The sequence below is a fragment of the Pinus tabuliformis genome, chromosome 2_2 (genome assembly GCF_031772625.1).
Source record: "Pinus tabuliformis cultivar Carrire ecotype Pingquan chromosome 2_2, CPIR1, whole genome shotgun sequence".
NCBI lineage: Eukaryota > Viridiplantae > Streptophyta > Pinopsida > Pinales > Pinaceae > Pinus > Pinus tabuliformis.
The window spans coordinates 229,121,430-229,143,417 of NC_142300.1; the positions used below are offsets into that span (position 1 = coordinate 229,121,430).

Consider the following 21,988-nt stretch of genomic DNA (forward strand, 5'->3'; position numbering starts at 1 on the left):
AATAATGAACTCGAAAGAAATTTCAAATGTGAAGATTAGACGGAAACCCCAATAGAAGGAAATTTCAAATGTGAAGATCAGGCAGAAACCCCAATAGAGAAGAAACATTTTTTGAAGTTTAAAAAGAAAAAAAAGGAAACTCACCCGTAAACCTACAAATGGAAGGCCCTGGAGAAGCAATGAAAAACCCTTACCTGAAAAGGGGATCTCTTTCAAAACCAATTTATCATTAAGAATGAGCGGAAACCCTGACGATGGTTATTACCTCTACAAATGTACCATGGAGATAGAATGAGTGCAGAGATTTTTACAAGATCTGGATTTCATTCTAAAAAGGTGCGCAAATGGCGGTGTTTTCGCTGCTTCCTGTGGGTCGTTACCCTAACCATGCCTCAACAATCCTGAGTCGTCATCTTGCAGCAAAGAATGGATTCCCTCACTCCCATCCGCGGCCCTCCTCATTCTCCTGCGGCAAAGAAAAACACGAGCGGCCCTCTTCATCCTCCTGCGGCAAAGAAAAACACGACGGACGAGGCTGGTAGGTAACATATTTAATATAATTTTTAATTAACCAATTTTATTTTAAAAGTTTTTTTAATGTTTTTTAATTAAATTGGATGACATCCGATTGTTGAATCGTCTAACAATGCATCTGACGGTTAGCATTAAGACAGAAAGGCAATTAGGGGAGTTGATTTCAGAGGGAAACGCCTTACGGCGTAAATATCCATATAATTTTTATTTCTTGAGTTCATTCACACATAGACAAGGCCATAACAAAAATAACTATTTTAATTATTTATAAAAATAAATCTATATTACCAAAATAGAGATGAAGAATTTACCAGAGCTGTTGATAATTAGGGTTGTTGTGCACACACATACTGGAAATTTTCATAGGACTTCTACGTCCTCCCGAGAATATCTGCATGGAGGATGGTGACAACCGCAACAGTAGCTGATCACTTCATAGAACTTGCTCCGATTGGAATCTGTGACCTCCCTAATAACCAGACTCTAATCTTAAATAGACTATAACCAGAGACTTCACGGTGAATTCTGCCTCAAACCCATTGGGTTGACCGTGTAAGTATGTCTGGCTGGATGGCTTGGCGCTAATAACTAGCAAAATTACAACATTCTGACAGTACGAGAATCAAGGTTTCTGTTATTTACTTCCCCAGGCAATTGAATTTGTCACTATCAATAGTTATTGAAGAGGGTTGCTATCGGTTATCTTATATTTGGCATACACAGCACATCAAAGGATAATTAGAATGAAACTACCTACAGTTTGAACATCATCTGAGAACGAAGTTTTCATAATAGGAAAATACAAGCTTGTCTTGATCTCTTATCAGTATAAGCTGAAACTCCTTACATCTGCATTCTGTCTAGGTAGGATGTCAACCATCCAGCCAATCCAAGCTGAAGTGTGCTTCTACAACTTCAACTCTCAGCTCCATGAGAGCAGAGCTCTTGACCTGCATCCATTGCTGCCCAATCTGCTCGTCACAGAGAACATGCTTTAGAGATTTCAGTCCTCCAACTGACTCAGGCAGCTTCCTCAAGTGAGAACATTCTCTCATGTCAAGCTCCTTGAGTTTCTTTAGTTGCCCTATTTCCTCTGGAAGTTCTTCTAAGCACTCACATAGCGAAATGTCGAGATATTCCAGCTTCCCAAGTTTTCCAATAGATGCTGGAAGCTCTTTCAGACCTAGACAAGCCAATAACCTTAACATTCTTAAATATATGAGCTTTCCCAAGTCATCAGGTAACTTTTCAAGGAGGTGACAGTTAGTGATAGAAATTTTTTGAAGTGAAGTCATGTCACAAATTCCAGCAGGAAACTCCTCCAAATCACAACAATGGTCCAAGTTAAAATCTAGTATCAGGGGAAGCTCTAGGCTTGACTGGGCACTGTTGAACCTGGACATATTTCCAAGCCCTTCACATAAGCTCAAAGATAGCTTCTCTAAGTTCAGTAAGGCTTGACTGTGCTCTTGAAGTGGTGCAACAATTAACCTCTCTAAGTGGATAGTCTTAAGCTGAGTGAGAGAAGATAATGCTGGTAGACCATTCACTATGGCTCTCTTGGACCCATAATTTAATACTATGAGAACCTTCAGTTTTCTCATAGAACTGAAAAACAGTGGAAGAAAGTATTCGCTTGCAGAAAAGTGTAAAATTTAAGCCTCTGCCTCAGAGAAATTCATATTGCACCACTGAGTCTCTTCCATGGCACCTACATAGATAAACCACACATGCAAAGTTCAATTAGAACATATGGGTTATTGAACATACTATGAAATCACTTTCTAAGATTTTTGACATAATGGCCAACACCTAGAAATTTGTTTGTGATCACTAGATGTAGATCACGCAGTGATCAGCTATTGATTATAAGGTAAGATTCGCAAGTGACATGGACATGTAATCTTGAGCACAAACTAAATATTGTATGTGAATGCAGGTCGTTTATATGCTGGTAGATCAACAGCAATAAATGTTTTACCCTGAATTTAATTGCTTGACACTGCTAGGTAGTGTTTTGCGTAAAAGGAAAGCAGATAATACAAGTATCCAAGGTACATTATTAATTGGTTCATATATATTTTTTCGAAAACATAAAAAACTGTTATTAAACGTAAAAATATTAGCAGAAGCTTTTAGAGAATTTGGTGATTGGATAGTGCAGTTTGGTAGGAAATGCTTAGAAAATAAAAACTTCATTATAAACAACCCCAAAATATTTTATTCACAAGGTTCTCTGGTTTCTAGGCCTGGCCCATGACAGCCTGCCTGCATCCTTTGTTGGTTCAACTTCTTGCTTAGCAGGAAACACAAGTGCTAGGGAAAAGAAACAGAAATTCCGAATGTAGTGCTTTTGGCTCCAAATGCTTCAAACAAATAAATACATACACTTTAAGCAGGCTGCTAGAATCACCCACCTGTGGAAATAGAAACTATTTGAGCATCAAATGCTTGATCCTCAGGCAGCTTACATTTTCTTGGCAAACTGTGCCCCTGACTAGGCATAAGCAACCTCTTCCTATGAACTATACTATCTCGGGAAGCCAAATATATGGCCAAATGTCGCATTACATTGTGCTGAGAAAAGTACAGCTCAGAGGCACTTCCATAATTGATGGTTGGTCTGCTATTACATCCAATTAAGAAGAAAATACAATGTATAAGATAAAGGAAGCCATGATCAAAGAGCCTACCACAACAAATAGTCGAGAAGGAACTTACCCGAGATTGCTTATCAAATTCAACAGATTTCTACTTGCAAAGGTACTTACCTGAGATTGCTTGTCAAATTCAACAGATTTCTACTTGCAAGTTCTAACAAGATGACGAAAGCATCTTGCCAGTCCATTTTTCGCACATAAACCCAAATTTCCAATAATGATTCAGCACAAATTTTTCTATCCTCTGGAAATGATCCCAAGTCTAAGAAGCAAACCCTTGTTTCCTCATCGAGGACATCAATACTAGTTTCCAAGACTCTAAGAAGCCCTTGTTTGTGATAATCTGAGATTGGTTCCCCATTTAAGAGCTTGTTCTTGGCTCTCTCCCATGCTGGGAGAGGCTGACCATGCAAAGAGCTTCCGGATTACCTTCAAAGCAAGTGGAAGGCCTTTACATTCTGCTTGCACATGTGGTTCATACATTAACAACTATAAGTGGAAATTCTATAGATGGACCTTACCAAGTACGACATTGTCTTACATGACTCGACCAAGTTGCATATAAACTTGTCGAGTTATACCAATTTTGACCAATCTGACTGATTCTTTCAGTGGCTAGTTTGACTTGGCTCTTTTTTGGTCAAGAGAAGTCAAACTTAGGAGAGTTTGGAAGACTCAGTGGAGTTTTGTATCTATATGGACTCTTGGTAACAACAAATATAAATACCACAACAAACTGCAAGCCATTTGGGATACCCAGGTTTCCGTAGTCTCAACTGAAGAAAGGCTTCATAAAAGAGGCTTTACAGAAGTTGCATCTATTATGGGGATTCAGAAGATGTTGGCTATGTTTCTTGTACGTGCCAATTTGTTAAGAAGGTCTGGTCTTGGTTAGAAAGAGTTTTTACATGTATATTATGCCACAATTTTACTGGTAGAGCGTTCTTCCGGAGATCCTGGATGTTACCACAACCCTGTCTGGAGTGCTTCACAGGTAAGGATGTTCACTCTCTACTACCTATGGCGTAAAATGTGTGTCAAAACGTTTGAAGATTCGTCAAAGATAGAATAACTAAAATTCGTAAATTCTTCATTTTGAACTCAAAAGTGATTCAATGTTCAACGCATCTGATTGCCATAAGAAATTACTGTGAAAAGCCACATTAAGGAGCAAGATCTCATGGACTTGCTCTACTTGCATTGATGGGTAGGAGGAAGGCTTATTTGATGTGAAGATAACTAATTATGTACTCTTACAGGGATAGCAATCATATCCCTTTTAGTTGCAGGGACAAAAGAGAGGTGCATTCTACAGTTTGGGTAGGGGTAAGGGTGATCCATCAACTTTTGCATGTGTCTGTGTGATAGTATAATGAATTTAGACAGAGCATTGGTTGTATTGAACATGGACACTAACACAAACCTATCTAAACATAGGTCTGAGGTTGTGAAGGATGCATTTCTCAACGTAGAGACATGCAACTTCCGACTTCACAACCTCTAGGTGCATCTCAGACCTGGTTGGATCTGCTTCTGTTAGTAATATAAGTATCAGATTTTAGCAAAAACGAGAGTAAAAGAAAATATAAACAAGATATTGGCTTTTGCAGCAGCTACCCTGGAACCAAAGGAAAAACGAAGTACCTTTTAGGAGAGAAAAATGGTTTCAAAAGATGGAAACCCTAGTTACCTTTAATTTCTTGATCATTGAAGAGAGCTAACGCCAGAGTTGTTTTGCCAAGCCCTCCCATACCTTGCACCCCAACAACTGACACCTCTTGCTGGAGCAGTATTCTCTTCAAATTCGAAATGCTTTTCTCCAACCCCAGTACAAAATCAGACTTTATTGATAATTTATAACTACAGGGAGCCTCATCAACAGCTCCATCAAACAGGTCTTCTACTCCCATTTGTTGAAGCATCATGATATTCTCATGGGGATCATTGCTGACCTTGGCCACATATTTGCACATTCTTTCAGTCATCTCGCTCTCATCCACTGACCCCACCTCGTACAAATGGTGAAAACTCTTGAGCTATGTTATGAGATTCTTCAAATCAAGCAATATATGGGGAGGCATTTGGCACTGAACGAAGCCACAAATCTCCTTCTCCAGCTGCTGAATTCGAGAAGTATATCTGAGGTTGTGAAAAGTAATAAAATGGCTGGTTTTCTCACACTCTTTTACCAGCTCAACGCCAGGCTTCTTGTTTCCAGCTTTACCTTTTTTCAAAAATGCTAATTTCATAGTGAAAAATAGTAAATACATTTTTTTATTTTCACATCACTAGTTAAGTGCCTATATAATGTTTTTGGTTCTTGGTTAGGTTGGAAAATGTTTATAATAATATAATTTTATGGTTGTGGTTTAAGTTTATTAGGTGTTATTAAAACAATAAATACATTTTTTTTATTTTCACATCACTAAAGAAGTAACTATATAATGTTTTTGGTTATTGGTTAGGTTAGAAAATATTTATAATAATAATAATATAATTTTATGGTTGTTGTTTAAGTTTATTAGGTGTAATTTTTTTTAGTTTCAATTTAATAATTTTTAAATGGAAAAATATGATTTTAATTTGGTTGTATTGAAAATATTTATATGTTTTTACATATAAGGTGGGTGCAAACAAAGGAGAATATATAGTAAGTCTATTTAATAGTTAATAACAAGTGTTAATTTCTTAAAATTATATGATAAATTTGAAAGGAGTAGGGTATGTATCTTTTTTCGGGTGAAATATATTAAAATTATTGTGTGAATGGGGTTGTAAGACCCTATATTTTCATCCTGGGAAAATATAGTCCTCTCTTAGCCACTTGCATAGTTTAGATTGTCATAAGCAAAGTAGGTACATTTTCTTAAGATGTAAACATTTCATTTTAAGAAGTGTCATAATGTGGTTTCAGCGAAGCATTAAAAGATGGAATGAGCATGCACATTTGGGATGCTAGTGTTATATTCAGCTTGAGGCATGATTGCACGTCTAAGAAGACTCTAACAAGGGTTGCAGAGGAGAGGTTGGGGGATTGTAGTCTCACTTAGAAGTGTATACAAGCAAGTTAAGCCCTATGAGAAGTTGTGAAACAAAATTAAGGGATTTGACAAGTTGCACGAAGGCAACTTAGTAGTGGTACTAAGTGAGCAATCCTTGATTCAACTTGATACTCTCTCCTTGGCACTACCACTTTGTAAGATGGAGAAGAAATGTGAAATAGATGTGCAACCCACTAAAGAAGTTGAAGGTTGGTGTAATGTATATTGGTAGTTATGTCATGATGTGAAAGGAAGCGTTGGAACTTGGAAGGTGACCATTAGAGTAGATTTACCATGGAGTGCAAGGAGGTGCAAGGATCTGATAAGGAGGGAACTACACAAATCTAACAAGTAGGCCATATTGGGTTAGGATATTACTATTTTGGGACATCCAAAGTTGAAGGTGCATTTTATGGAGGTGCAGTCGAAGTGCTTGGGTGCGTGCCACAGCGTAAGGGTATCTAGGACTTTTATTGTGTGTTAGTGGTGTTAGTGCATTGTGTTTGATCAACACTAGCTAGAATGTGTTCCATGAAGGAAAACATCCCACAAATTTGGGATGACTTAACCATTTGGCATTTAAGGTGTGTTATGTCCTAGTTTTGAGGAGACAATTAGAACCATCTTAGAGTGTGATGGGTTGTGCCATGGACTTAGGTCCACTTATATGGGTTGAGGTGTAAAGGTACCGTGTGAGTTGAAGAAAATGATTACAATGCCTACCTATATAAAGTGTTTATGATATAAGATTAATAAGTTTTTGTTGGAGAATGGAAGAGGAGGATAAGAAAAGAGAGGCATTAAGGTTTGTTGTAAATCAATCAAAAGGAAATAACTTGTTAATCTTATTAGCAAGATTGTTCAAGTTGTCTCTTCAATAGGAGTGAATTTTGGCTAGGACTAGGGAGTTAAGCATTGATTGGGTACTCTGGAAATCCAAGACCTAACATATCCAAGCTAGTCCATTAAATAGATTCATCTTGGGCAAGGGTTGTTAAGGCTAAGGTGAAAATATCCCCTCTGCTCAAACTACTTAACATGCAAAGTTGGATCTGATTCTTCAACTTGTCTTGATGATGAACCACACTGGTTGGTTCGAAACGCCTAAACAAATGATATATCTTGTGATTTACGCTGGAAAAATTTCTCGTAAACTACACATTAAGAAAGTTTGTGCACTCCTATATGGATAAACATGCTTATTATCTTTCATGAGTTTCATCAAATATTTAACATATTATTCATCAACTTTATTTAGATATTCATCATCTCCAATTAACAAATATACATTAAGCAAGTTCATGCACTCTTATATCGATAACATGCTTATTATTTTTCATGAGTTTCATTAAAGATTTAACATATTATTCATCAACTTTGGATTTGGCGAGGATGAATTCTAGTATATTACCAAGTGTGTTTTTTTCAATTGTAGTTCTTACTTTCATGATTAATTTGGTTGTAATTTTTACTTCCAAGATTAATTTAGTCTAAGTTCTCTAGGTAGTCATTAATGATCTATTCAGTGCTATGTGGGGGTTTTACTTTTCAACAAATATGAAGTATCTATGTTACATTGGGACCTAGTGACCTTGTTAAAAAACCCTAGCAAACATCTTTGAAACCATTTACTAGCACTAGTTGAACTTGAGATATCTCAAAAACTAAAAGGAACAAATAAGGGTTGCTTTGCCAATCCACTCATAACCTAATCCACTTTGGTGTACTTATATTCTCAAAGTGAATCAAATACCAAGAATGATCTATGTCTGCTAAAACCTATAATCACATTGTTTCCCTAATAGCAACTAAAAACTTCTATACCCAGTTTTTGAACTTTTGCAACCAATTATAAACCTTCAACAAGAAGTAGTTTTCTAACGAGAATTATTGCCATATCTTCCTTGGTTTTACGAGGAAAAAGAAATAAAATTTCATTTGTTATCAAAGGTAAACCAAATTCATTATTTGCATACTTCCAAACCTAGGGTTTTGTATCCAAAGTAGATCCTAACCACATCAATGAAACAAACTTTGTTTTTATGTATCATCCAAACATTATGTACAATTACAGACTCACCTCTAATCCATTGTTTATAAAAATGTTGAATATTTTCATACATGATATACTGAACAATTGGACAATGAAAATAGTTGTCATCGCTATTCTTCCATTTATATGCTTTTTGCAACTTATTTGAAAGAGCAATTTTGTCCCAACAATTAGACTTGTAGCATAAAGAACATGGTTAATACATATGATTAGACCAAAAACTAGTTACTACCAAAATTCAACCAAAAAAAATATTGCTGCATAAAAATAGAATTAAAAACAAAAAATATAAAAACAAAAATTTCCCAAATTAAAAATAAATAAATGATAAACTTATTTTTACCAAAATTTAGTGATTTTTTTGGTGCTAATACTAACATCACCATTACAACAAGATATTTTTCTAGTGCTAATACTGCCATTACAACAAGATATAAGAGGGATATAATGCAAAAAGTTTAATAATAATATGTATGTAGAAGATGGTCTTCAGACTGGTGAATTCATGATAATCAATGGGACTACAGTCAAAATAATTGGATGTTATTTACTTTTTTACATAGATTGTCAAAATAATTGCATAAATCGGTTTTTTTTAACCAAAATTTAACAAAAACTTTGCTAGTGCTAACATTAGAACCACCATTACAACACGATATCTTTATAGTGTTGACAACACCATTATAGTAAGATACCTCAAGAGAGACAGAAAATCTAAAAAGTATGATAGTAATACGTATCCAGAAGATGGTATTGAAACTAGTAATTGTTCACGAATCCATAAGATTGTAAGGTCATTCTCATTATCATAATCATTGTCATCATCATCACATCCTTGTCATTGTTATTGCCATCATTACATTATCATCATAATCACCATTCATGCCATCATCATCATCATTATGGACATTGTTTGCAATTGTTCATAATTGTAGATGTTGTAAGAAATATCATCAACCCAAAAAATGTGATCAGTGCTAGAAAAGGGTTGTTTAGGACACATTGATATACGTAAGAGAAATAACAACTCTATTTTTGAGAGATGATCGATGATGATCATCATCACCACCATTATCATCGTCATTGTCATTTTTATCATCCCCATCATCATCATTAATGTAATTTCTATCGACATTGTTGTAATCATCATCATCATTCATGCCATTATAGTTTTTGATGATGACCTAGATGAAAATGATGATGATGACACCAAAGATAATGCTTATGATTATGACAATGACAACATCTAAAATTGGGAAGATTCGCCAACGTCATTAGCATCGTCATCATCATAATCATTGCCATAATCATCATTGTCATTGTAACCACTATCGTCTTTATCATCATAATCACAATTCATGTCATCGCCATCATCTTCGTTTTCATCATTGTCAATATTATTGACATTGTCATCAATTGTTCATAATTGTCAATGCCATAAGGAATATCATCAATGCAGAAAATATGATGAGTGTTGGAAAAGGGATGCAAAAGCAAACATAAAAATGGGGGCAACAATAGAAGTAAAAGTGGATGAAAAGTGGATACAACATAAGTAGATGCACAACAACATGAAAAACCTGACACAAAAGTGGATGCAAAAGTAGATGCAGTTGTCAATGCAAACATGAAGGCAAAAGTGGAAGCAAACATGGGTCCAATGGTAGGTGTAAAACTTGGCACAAATTGTGGTGAAACAAATGTGGATGCAACAACGAAAACAAAAGTATATGCAAAAATGGATGAAACAAAAGTGGATGCAAACGTGGAAGCAAATGTGGTTGCAATGGTAGGCGCAAGATATGGTGCAACAAAAGTGGATGTAACAATAGACAAAAAATATGCAAAATAGGATGCAAAAATGGATGTAAAAGTGGAAGCAAACATTGATGCAACAGGCAAAACAAAATTGGATGCAAAAAATGGATATAATGTAAGTAGATCATGCAAAAGTAGATACAAAACGAGATGCAAAACCCAATGCATAAACCTGACATAAAAGTGGATGCAAAAATAGATGCAATATTTGATGCAAAAGAGGATGTGAACATGGATGCAAAATTGGAAGCAAACGTGGATACAACAGTGAGTGCAAAACATGGTGCAAATTGTGGCATAACAAAAGTGGATGTAATGATAGATGCAAAAAAAAAAATCAAAGTATGATGCAAATGAAGATGTAAAAAGGGATGCAAAAAGTGAAATTTAAAATGGGTGCAACAGTGGATGCAAAATTCTGTGCAAAAGTGGATGCAATAGAAGTCGATGCAAAAGTAGATGCAAAACGAGACACAAAACCCGATGCAAATCCTGGTCCAAAATTGGATACAAAAAGGGATGCAAAAATAGATGTAGTAGTTGATGAAAACCTAGACGCAAATGAGGATGCAAACGTGGATGCAAAATTATAATCAAAAGTGGGTGCAAAAGGAGGTGCCAAACTAGGCGCTAATTGTGGCACAAAAATATTAGATACAATAGTGGGTACAATAATAGATGCAAAAGAGGATGTAAATATGGATGCCAAACAAGAGGGAAAAGTGGATGCAACAAAATTAGATACAAAATTTTATGCAAAAATAGACACAAAACACGATGTAAAACTTGGCGCAAAAGGGATGCACAAATGGATGAAAAAATGGATGCAAAAAATGATTTAAAAAAGGATGCAAAAGTCGATGCAAAAGTTGATGCAAGTATAGGTGCAAAAAGTGGATGCAAATGAGGATGCAAAAGTATGTCAAAAAAAATTAGGTGCCAAACTTGATGCAAAACCTGGAACAAAACCTGGTGTAAAGGATGACACAAAACTTGGCATAAAATTTGGTGCAAAACGTGGTGCAAAAGCTATTGCAATACCTAGTGCTAAACTTGGTGTAAGATTTGGTGCAAAACTTGATGCAAATTTTGTGTCAAGTTTTGCACCATATTTGATAAATGGATGCAAATAGCACCAAAAATGGGCTCTAGATGCAAAAAAAGAAGTAAAAAGGGACGCTAATCGCTGGTTTTGTTGTAGTGTGTCTTTTGCATTATTCAATCTGTTTTTTTAACTGTTTTTAATTTTTTATAATATTTGATTTCTTTTTTCTTTTATATTAGATTTTGTGTTATTATATTGTTTTTTTTTTTTATTTGGATTTTTATTTTTTATTTTTGTATTCCTTTTTGTGTTTCTTTATTGTTTTTATTTTCTTTTGAATACTGAAATTTTGTTTTCTTTTTATTATTTTTTGTGTTTTTTTCATTGTTTTTCTTTTTCTCAATATTAAAATTTTTGTTTTCTTTTGTATTATTTATTTTGTGATTTTCTTTTTGTTATTTTTTTGCAATATTTGAATTTTTGTTTTTTTTTGTATTTTTCATTTTTCATTTTTATTTTTTTTATTTTTTATTTATTTATTTATTTTTTTTTTCTGGAAGGTTTGTGTTGATGCTCCTCTAGCAACCTGATCCCATTACGGGCAACTTGATAGTTGATTTTAAAATTTTTGTTATAATGAATTGAGTCTGACCCCACAATCTATCAATTTAATGGTTGGTCTTTAAGTTTCCATTACAACGGGTCGAGTTCACATACATTGTGTGTTAATTTGATGGTTGATTTTTAAATTTTTGTTGCAATGTATCGAGTTGTCTTAGGCTAAGATTTTAAAATCGCTATATATGTATAATTTAAAGAATACATTATTCTTTGGTGTTCATTTTTAATGTTTTTTCTCATAAAAATTTTCCATAATGTCATGCTTGAAATATTTAGAAAAATTGAGATTTTTTTGTAATCATAATCTTTGGTTTTAATTGCATGGTTGAAAAATTGTCAATATTTTAATGTTTTTCTAAGTCATGATATTTTATCCTTAATGTTATGGTTGAAAACAATTACAATTTCGGTGTTTTTTAGAGTCAAGATATTGTATCTTTAACAACAAGGATGAAAATTGTTGGAATTATCGGGATTTGAGGTATGAAATTTTATCTTTAACATCATGTCCAAGAATTGTTGGAATTTTATAGTTTTTCAAAGTCTAGATATCTTATCCTTAATTCCATTGCTAAAAATGTCAAAATTGTAACTCATCTTTTTTTTTCTGTTATTTGAGAATCAACACTTATATTTTTAAGGGTGTTCTTTTCATCCATTTAGCAAAAACAAAATGGTTTTTACTTCCATCTAAAAAAAATGTTGAAAATTCACCCTAAAAGAAAAACATCATTCTAGAATACACAATTTTCATTTTTGGGTTGTTTTTTCATCTTTTTTGGGGGTTTTTAGGCTAGAGTACCCGTTTTGAGGTAATAGTTCTCGTTTGATCGGTAACTATGTTTTGTGTCAATATGGTTGCATACGATTTCTTGGAAGTGAAAGTATATAGAATGAAATGATCTGAAAAATTTAGAATCACTAAAGGGGGAGCATTAATAATTTCTTGTTTAATCAAATTAAAAGCTTCATGTATTTTGTGTCCCCATTTAAAAAGATAATTTTTCTTTGTCATAGATTGAAGAGGTAAAACAATCTTTTAAAGTCAGGGACAAATCTTTTAACAAAATTAATCTGACCTAGGAATGATTGCATTAATCTTTTGTTCTGAGGTAAAGGAATTTCAGAAATTCCTCTTATCCTATCAGGGTCAATGTGAATCCCTAATTTTGATACAATGAATCCTAAGAGTTTTCCTTCACTTAAAACGAAGAAAGAATTCTTAGGATTAAGAGAAATTCCATACCTTTGACAATGCTCAAAGATTTGTTTTAATTCTCTCAGATGATTACTATGCTTTTTTGAATATACAATTATATCATCCAAGTAGATTACTACTGATTTTTTTACTAAACCTTTGAAGGATATGTACATGGCTCTTTGGAAAGTAGCAACATAATTGATTAGTTCAAATGGAATCTTTTGATAAGCATAAGTGTCCCATTTTGTCCTGAATGTAGTTTTCAGTTGGTGATCTAGATGTACTAGGATATAATTATAACCTGAGAATCCATCGAGGAGAGACATTAGTTCTGAGCCTGCAACTGATTGCAATATTTGTTCCATAGGAGGCAATGGAAATTTATCCTTTTGACATTCTTTGGTTAGATTACGGAAGTCTATGCATATCTAAATATCGCCACTCTTCTTTCTGACTGGGACAAGATTGGAGACCCACCTGGAATGTCTGATAGGAAAAATAATCATGGCTTTTAGCAATTTTTTTATTTCATATTTAATTTGATTTTCTAAATTAGAATGGATTTTTCTCAATTTCTGTTGAACATATTTCTCATTAGACCTCATGGGGATAGTATGTTTAATAATAGAAGTGTCATATATTTTTAGATCTTCACAGTTCCATGCGAAGTCATTCTTATATTTTTCAACAAACATATAAAGATTGATTTCTCATCTAAAGTAAGTTCGAGCCGTAGATTAATATTTTGTGGTTCCAGGTCAGTTCAAAGATTAATGAATTCAAACATCAAAGTTGAACTTTGATGTTTCTAATTGATGGGTCATTTGAATCTATCCTTAAGGTCATATAAATCTTCCAACTTAACCCCAGACTTTGTTATACCATTATTGGCTACTTCTTGCTTGAGTTGGTTGTCATGCTAGTCTTCGTCAATTATCCGGTCATCATAAGAGCCTTTTGATGTCAAAAATATTATGGCATCAGGATTGTAATTAAAGACTCTCCAGTTGGTGATATTTTTAGGAATAGAAGGCCTAAAAATTAATTCAATAGAAAAGTTGTCAGGACTATAGTCTCTTGGTGGAATAAGATTGGAAGCCACATTAGCTAAGATATCGACACTTGCATTTCAGAGTCTCAGAATAGGGGAAATATTAAACGTTGTAAAGAGCGAAGTCAGGTCTTGGACTATCGACTGATAGTATATCAAATGTCCTGACAAATAGTGTATAGTATTTCTTACCTGCTTTATCAAAATTTCTGAATATCCAAACACTTGGAGGTGTTTGATATTAAGGCCAATGGCCTTATAGAAACCTTGAATTAATGCTTCATATTCCACAGTGTTATTTGTGCAATCAAATTCAAGTCAGCGTGCTAACATAGTCTTTTCCCCTTCTGGGCTAAGTAATATGCATCATGCTCCTGCTCCATCATTGGATTTAGATCCATCAAAAAATAATTTCCAAAATAAAAAGCTAACTATAGGTTTATCTACAAAATTTACACACGGAGAAGTATCTGTTTGAGAAAAATTTTCAACTTGAGATACTAGTGACTACAAATGATTCTAGTGAGTACCTTCCGATGATATCGTTGTTATACGCAACTGGTTCATTTTCTCCTTCTAGCTTTTTGACTTTGTAATTTCAATGTTTTTCCTGATAATCCCTTATATGGTTTGGCTTGCTATTATAGGGAAGCCACATGTGTGACTAGTTAGTTGCAAAATATCCCTGATGCTTTTGTAAACAGTCTCTACTAAGGATTAAGCTGTAGAACTCAGTAATATCAGCTACAAGAATGTAAATGACTTGATACTCTTTAGGATTTGACGAAAGTATGATGGTTAGTTGATTAAGTTCCCCAACAACTTTGACTTGAGATAGATCTAGTTTCACAATGCTTATAGCAGATTTTTGAGGCTCAACATTCAACTTTGCACAAACTGTTCTAGGTAAAATGTTAGATGAAGGTCCTTAATCAACTAAACATTTGTGTAAATTATTATTAAAAAATTTTAAAGTAAGGAGGAATGGAGGAGTATGATATTTATATCTTCGTCCAATCAGAGCAATGTCGGTTAGATCAATTTTGTTTAAAGAGGAGATAGGGGTTTTCCCATTTCTTTGGTAGCTTGTGAGATCACAACAGCAGGAAGAGGTGAAGTAGGTACTTCTTTGAGCTCTTTAAGGAGTAGCTTTTTCTGATGTTTTAATTTCATAAGCTCATGAAAGGTGATTTTTTCCCCAATATTTTTCATCATCAACAATATTATATTCCATTTCATCAGATACTATCAGGGTTTTAGTTTAAGATGAGGAGTTAAACTAAGGAGGAGTAGTTTGAGTGGATTTTGGCGAATATTTATTACCTATTGTTTTCTCCTTGGGAGGTAGCATTGAAGCCTTATAATATGGATTTGTTTTTGGCAAATTAATCTGGTTTTTACTTCTCGTGGCAATAGGCAGTACTTCTTGTGTTCCTTCATTGGGAAATATAAAATCCCACATTCCTTATAACTTTGTCACTTCTTCGTCATCGGTTTGCTCTTCATTTGTCCCAAATTCATCCTCCTCTCCATCTAATTCAACATTTGATATATCATTTGGAGGTTTAATGTTAGTAGGGGGATTCCTTTTAAATGGTCTAAAATATTTCTTAGAGGAAGTCTCTCCTACATGTTTTTTAATATCAACCATTTTGTTAGACATGGTTTTGAGGACTTTCTGCAAGCCTTCAAGATCAAATGGTTCTTTTGGTGGTTTCTTCTTGGATTCATCCCTAAAAGTCACTTTCTTGGATTTTCGTTATTCTAATGCATTTTTCTTATCTATAGCTACAATACATTTTTCTACATCTATTTTCTCTTTCATATTTTCCTCCAAAGTTGGTTTAGCAGCTCTATCGACGAAAAAAATTAAATAGTTGTGTTTGAAGGGAGAGCAGAAATATACCACTCATTTTGGACCTCATTGCTAGGCTTATATGTCATCGGTTTCTTATTCAGTAATTGATTGAAGCAAGAGTTGAAGTCTTTTATTGGTTCTTTATGTTCAACTTTCAAATTGGAGAGATCATTGATTAGGGTAGTTGTGGATCTATCATCTCCAAATTTAGTTAAGAATTTCTCTTGAAAATCATCCCAACTCTTAATAGAACTGGATGGTAATGAAAAGTACCATGATCTTGCTACTGCTGAAAAAGCATATGGAAATAATATTACAACTACAACTTCTTCTACTACTTCATTCAAGTTAATAGACAACATAAAATTGTTTATGTGTTCCTCAGTGAATAGGCCACTATTAGGATTGAAATTTGGTAACCATTTCTCTGGATGGGCTTGCAACGGATTTAAAGGTGTAGCCATCCTAAAAAATCCTGGATTTGTCCATGGCCTTTGAGGAGGTTGATCCATTGTTGGTATTGGATGAGAGGAAGATGTAGTCGTGGTTGAAGGTGATTGGGTAGAGGAAGATGGAGTTCCAATACCTGTGTGAATCGCGATCTCGAGTGGTTAGGTGGATGATTGGTCTTGTGATGATATCGATGGAATGAATGAAGATGATGATTGTTTTGATGAAAGAACCTCGATGTGAGATTCATATGGTGTCTTCTTAGCTTTCTTACGGCTTGGTAGACGGAATTTGAATGGTGGGATTCCAAGCTTTTCTCTATGTGCTTTAGTTAATTGTTGAGATGGGGTAAACTGAGAGGTAACACTATCTTGGGATAACTCAAATCCTCTCGAGATATCAAAATATCATGTAATTTATGAATCAAAGATTGGACTTCAAGGGCTTCGGTAGAAGAAGAATGATCTAGGTTCTTTGGGATTTCAACGCAACTTCTCGCTTAGGATTAGGAGATTTGGAATATGGTCGAGAAATTGGAGGTGACGGTGAGGGAGATTTACTCTTAGAATGGCATGTTAATTTGGATTTACTTGCCATTCAAAATTAGGTCCTCACAACATAGGGGAAATCCACCCAGTTCGGACCTTGGTTTGTAGCTCCTTTCCCGTTTGGTGTAGTGGCTCTCACTGGGGCTAATGGGACCAGTTTCCCAATATAAATTATGATAGTTTTGATGGGGTGATATATGATAGTTCGGTGGAATTTTTAAGCTAAAAGTAATCTAATCTAAAAGAAAAATCACATGCATCTATCGTAATTTAAATATTATCTAGCTATGACTATACTCAAGAATAAAATTGAAACATGCGATCTACAATAACGTCCTAAAGAAATTGGTAATAAAGGTCACTCAACTGCAATAGGAAGTGAAATCATTTTAATAATAATCGTTTCAGATAAATAGTTAGCTAAAATGATTGTGAAAGATATCATAAAGAAATTATTCATATATTCAACATAAATTTTAGGTCATCATCATACAAAAGTAAAATAATGCTAACTAAGCTTTAAACTTTCATACATAAATAATTTGAAGAAAAAATATTGCTTAATGCATAAACAAAACAAATTCATGAGATAAAAGTACCATTTGTAATACGTTATGCTTATGTGTTTCGACAATATAGACCTACTTCCAATCAATCTAACACCATCTAAGAGTACAAAAGTACAATTTCAGTAGAAGATGCTAGATAAGATGAAAATAAATCTTGTTCCATTCATTTCACCAGAACTTCCTGAAAGGGACAGACGTGCATGTTTTGAAGATTGTTTCTAGTAAAATTTCTGGACCCCTCTCTAAATGTATCAAAGGGGTTTAAATTCTAAACTGTAAATCCTAACAATAGATTATTACAAAAATAGTTGACGAGGTTTAAACGACCTTCCTCAAATTGTGCAAAAGAAAACAAAAATAGAAATTAAGATATGGTGACTAACTCCTTTGTGTTTGATCTTTAAGATTGCAGATGTCTATCATGAGTTTGAGTTATGTCGGTCAGCTAATCAAGGATTTCAACTAACCAATGAACACAACATTGGTTAGCTCTAGCAGCATTTTCTGCATGGAAGAGGTTAGGCATCATAGGGTCATCCACTGGCTTTGAGGCTTAACTAAATATTGCTAGTATGCTTCCTAGTTTAACCTGGTCATTTCCTTAATTGCTTGCTCTTTCTCTCCTATTGCCTGCCTCCACTGTTGTTTGAGCTATTTGACATTCAGAAGAAAACCTAGTACAGACTCTACCACTAGGTTTATGCTGTGTAGATTTTTGTTGATGTTTTCAATAACACAGTTCGTTGTTACTTCTATGCCTGTCGTTGCCTTTTCTGCTTGCCTAATTCAAGAATATCAATCTACAAATAAAATTGCTTTCTATGACTAATCTAGTATAGGAAAATTGGGCTTCCTTCCATCCTCTGAATTTTTCCAAGTGATGAAGTCAGAAACTATTTTCAAGACTTCACCATATTCGAGTCTCATGTCAACGACTTGACTTGTTAAGTTGTCACTAGTCTCACAATAAGGACTAAACTGCGAGATCTTTTGGGATAAAATTTATTTTTGATGCACTAGCTAGGAGTTTAGGTTGAGTGCTTCAATTATAAACTGATCAATATTTGGGTTGTCCTTATACTTATATGTTAATGCTTGTATCTGTGCTTCCTTTTTTGCTACACTAGCTTGATGTTTTCTTTGCATCTATTCAAATTCTTGTTGGATCTTGGCTATTTGCAATTCCGCTTGTTGGTTAGATTTTTCTTGCTCTAATTGTTGTTCCAACAGCAGAATTTTATTTTCCTTTTCTCTAAGCAACATTTGTACTTATGTTACTTTGTCAATAGTTTTTGTAGCATAGGGTCATGCAAATTGAGACAGTCTAGTAAGGTTGTCAGATGGGTTGACGGGTGAGTATTTCCAGACAATATCCATTGGTTCATTATCAACAATATTACTAGATGTAGCATCCAACTTCCTCTTTTTTCTCTACCTTTTGATAGAAACTTTGTGGGTTGGACTATAGACCACATCTAAAGGAGGAATCTCCTCAATTCTCAAAACAATATCAGAGGTAGGAGTAGCAAGAATGTGCTCTACCTCTTGAGTACTTACAATTTTCTCTAGTGTAATTTCATGAGTTGTTTTGTGTTGTGGAGTCAGTGGCTCAGGTGCTTATTTCTCTGTATGGAGCTTTGTATTAAAATGATCCCATTCTTTCTCTAAACTAATCACCAGGGTTTTTGTTGACTACGTGGAGGTGGAATGAATTTCAGTCTGTTTTCTAGTTGAGGATTGCTTGGTTGTCTTTTCTGTAGATCGGGATGTATCATTTTCTGACTCCTTTCTTCTGCTTCCCCCATTATGTGGTTGTTTCTCTTATTTCTCTAACCCCCTAGTACACTTCTCTTGGGTCTCTGCTTGGGAATCATCTATATAATTTTCTTTGGAACTTCCTTCTAGGCTTACGCTGGGTGTTGACTCCCTTATTGGTTCAATCAGTAATTGGCCCAATGGGATCTTTCACAATCTCCTTTCTCTATATTGATGAAAGGCTTCAAGCTATTCTTGGTCAAAAGTAGTGCTGAAATGTGCTTTACTTCATTGAGTGTCTCTTTCTATAGGAATATGTCATCAAATGGATCTTCCTTGTGACTAAATATCTTCACTTATACCATGGTAGTGAAGTCTTTGGCAGTGTCATTTGGGTCATATGGTGACCTCGGAATTTAGGTAATTTTGAAGGTTGCATGATATTTGCTTCTTTGAATGAATGGCCCAGATCATGGAGTGAAAATGCTCCACACTGTAACGGAAATGTAGGCTAAATGGCCTTTTCTGTCGCCTTTAATCCTTTGATTAGCCCACCCTCACTATTTGTTTAATAGGCTATCTCTTTAACCATCAATTTGTCTGGAACATAGTATGGGAGAACATCACGTGAGGTGATGCTCCCAAAAACCCTAATATATGTGAATTTTGCCTCCCTAAACCATTTGGACACTGGGAAGATATCTAGCTCAGCTTCTTTAGAAAATCTAGGGGCATCTCATTTGTAAAACTATTTGTTGATAGGTAGCATGACCCCATGAAATTTTTTGTAAAAACGTGGGTGAAATTGAGACTCCCACATGTCCTTATGATATATATGAATGGGAAATGGATCTTTCACAATCTAATTCCATCCCATGATAGGAAATTTTGAACCAAAACAAATGGCATTCATCACATATGTGCTCATAAAAAATTGAGGGTAAACCCTCATTGAGACACTCCTTTTCCTCCTACAATCAATCATTTCCTTTGCTAAATTATCAGAAAAGATTTGGGCCAAATTAATTATGGTTGCATTTACTATTGCATCTATTAATTGTAGCTACTCTGGGGAAAATTTAGTGCTATCAGGGTTGCCAAACATATTACATAGAATGGTTGCTGCAAAACTATGGGGAGGAGAAATAGATGCAGTAGAGTACATGCCCACTTTTTCTTTTTTGACCTTGCCCTCATTATTCGACCAAGTCCGAGTGACATCTATTGGGTCCTCATTATTTCTGGCAAACTTGTCAGGAAACTATTTGTTGTAGATGGCTTGTGGCTCTGGTAGGTGGTACACTCGTAGGTTGTCTAGGAAAAAAGATCCCATAACCTCTTGGCTTCTATTCTTAAATTTTCTATCTGAGATATCGACCTGATCAATAATTCACTTGACCATATCTATGTAAGGGATTATCTTTGGGCGTGCAGCTATGCAATGCCGAAATGGGCATACCATCTAAAAATTGGTGGCATCTGAGGAGGTACGACCATTAACTATGACATTTGCTTCCAGAGGTCTTGGTTGCTCTTCTTCTAGTAAATCATACATTTTTTCTGACATAGAGGTCCCTCCTCTGTTGCATGTAGTATCTGTAAATAAATGACTCATTTTTTATTTTTGAGATGTAACTGCCTTGCCCTTCCTTTCCATTGCTCTTGAATACTATGGAGAAAAATAGTAGTTATCAGATATGTAGAGATAAAAATGAATGTAATCTGGGATAATACAGATAACTTGAAAAGGTGATAAGAAAGGAGTTTTATTTCAACGAAAGTGAGAATATATCATATCCCCTTGGATGGCTTTTGACACATAAATGCCATTAACACTTACTAAATTCCCACTAATGGTTCATTATCTCCTAGCTTTAATGCTCATTAATGTCTGCATTGTAAGTCAGGAAGAAAGCTTCTAGGGTGACGAGCCTTTAAATTGTGAAAATGGTGATTTTGTGATTTGCAAAGCAATCTCACAGATCCCATTATCACGTTATGTTTGTATGATTTCTGTATTGCTTATCTGATATGTGAGATGTGGACCACTTACTATTATTTTGAGGACATAACCCATTTGTCATGTTTTCTTGTGAAAATCACTTTTTATTAAGCAGTGAACCTAAATACTTATCTGTGACATATCTGGGAGTGGGTCTAAGTTTGAATCGCACTTTGGAATCTCTATGAATGGTAAGTTTACTGTTTTTCTTTAAATGTATGAAATGCGATGCGATAAGGGAAATGTTGTTATCAAAATTTCGCATCTTGCACATTTTTAAAGTAATTGATTAAGGTGTGCCTTCTTAGAATAGTGATATGTGATGTGGGCTTTAGTTTTAACAAAATTCCGTATGACTTAGTTTATATAAGAAATAAATTAGTTTCAAAGTATTAAAGCGCAGAGTCCACTTTTCATCACTTTTCACTAGATTTGGTGGATTAGCAAGGCTTTCAATCATGGTTGATCATGTGATATGCGGGAAAGGGAGACATTTAATAGTTTTTTTGAAAAGGTGTTTGATTGATGTCTTGTTTTATTCCAAAAATTAATAAAGAAAATGCCTAAATGGTAAACTTATTTTTCAAAATATATTTTAAAGGTTCCCCATTTATTAATTTAATATTGACTGCTACTGTTAACAAATGGGGGGTTGTTGAATAGCACAACATCCCTACACCTTAATTCGATGGTCTTTATAAATTTTTCATTCAATCTAATTTAGAGCCTTATAAGTTATATCTTGTTTTATGTCTTCTATATTTCTCTTTGTTTAGAATATA

The 21,988-nt window shown here is 34.5% G+C and overlaps 1 protein-coding gene across 1 annotated transcript; it reads right to left on the reverse strand.

The window, feature by feature from the left end:
* Nucleotides 1-901: 901 nt before the first annotated feature.
* On the reverse strand, nt 902-5,229 carry LOC149192153 (uncharacterized). The gene is made up of 2 exons (XM_089406326.1): nt 4,885-5,229; nt 902-2,245 (listed from the first exon to the last, which is right to left on the reverse strand). The coding sequence occupies exon 2, from the start codon at nt 2,136-2,138 to the stop codon at nt 1,407-1,409; it is 732 nt and encodes a 243-aa protein (XP_089262452.1). The 5' UTR covers nt 2,139-2,245; nt 4,885-5,229; the 3' UTR covers nt 902-1,406.
* Nucleotides 5,230-21,988: the final 16,759 nt, after the last annotated feature.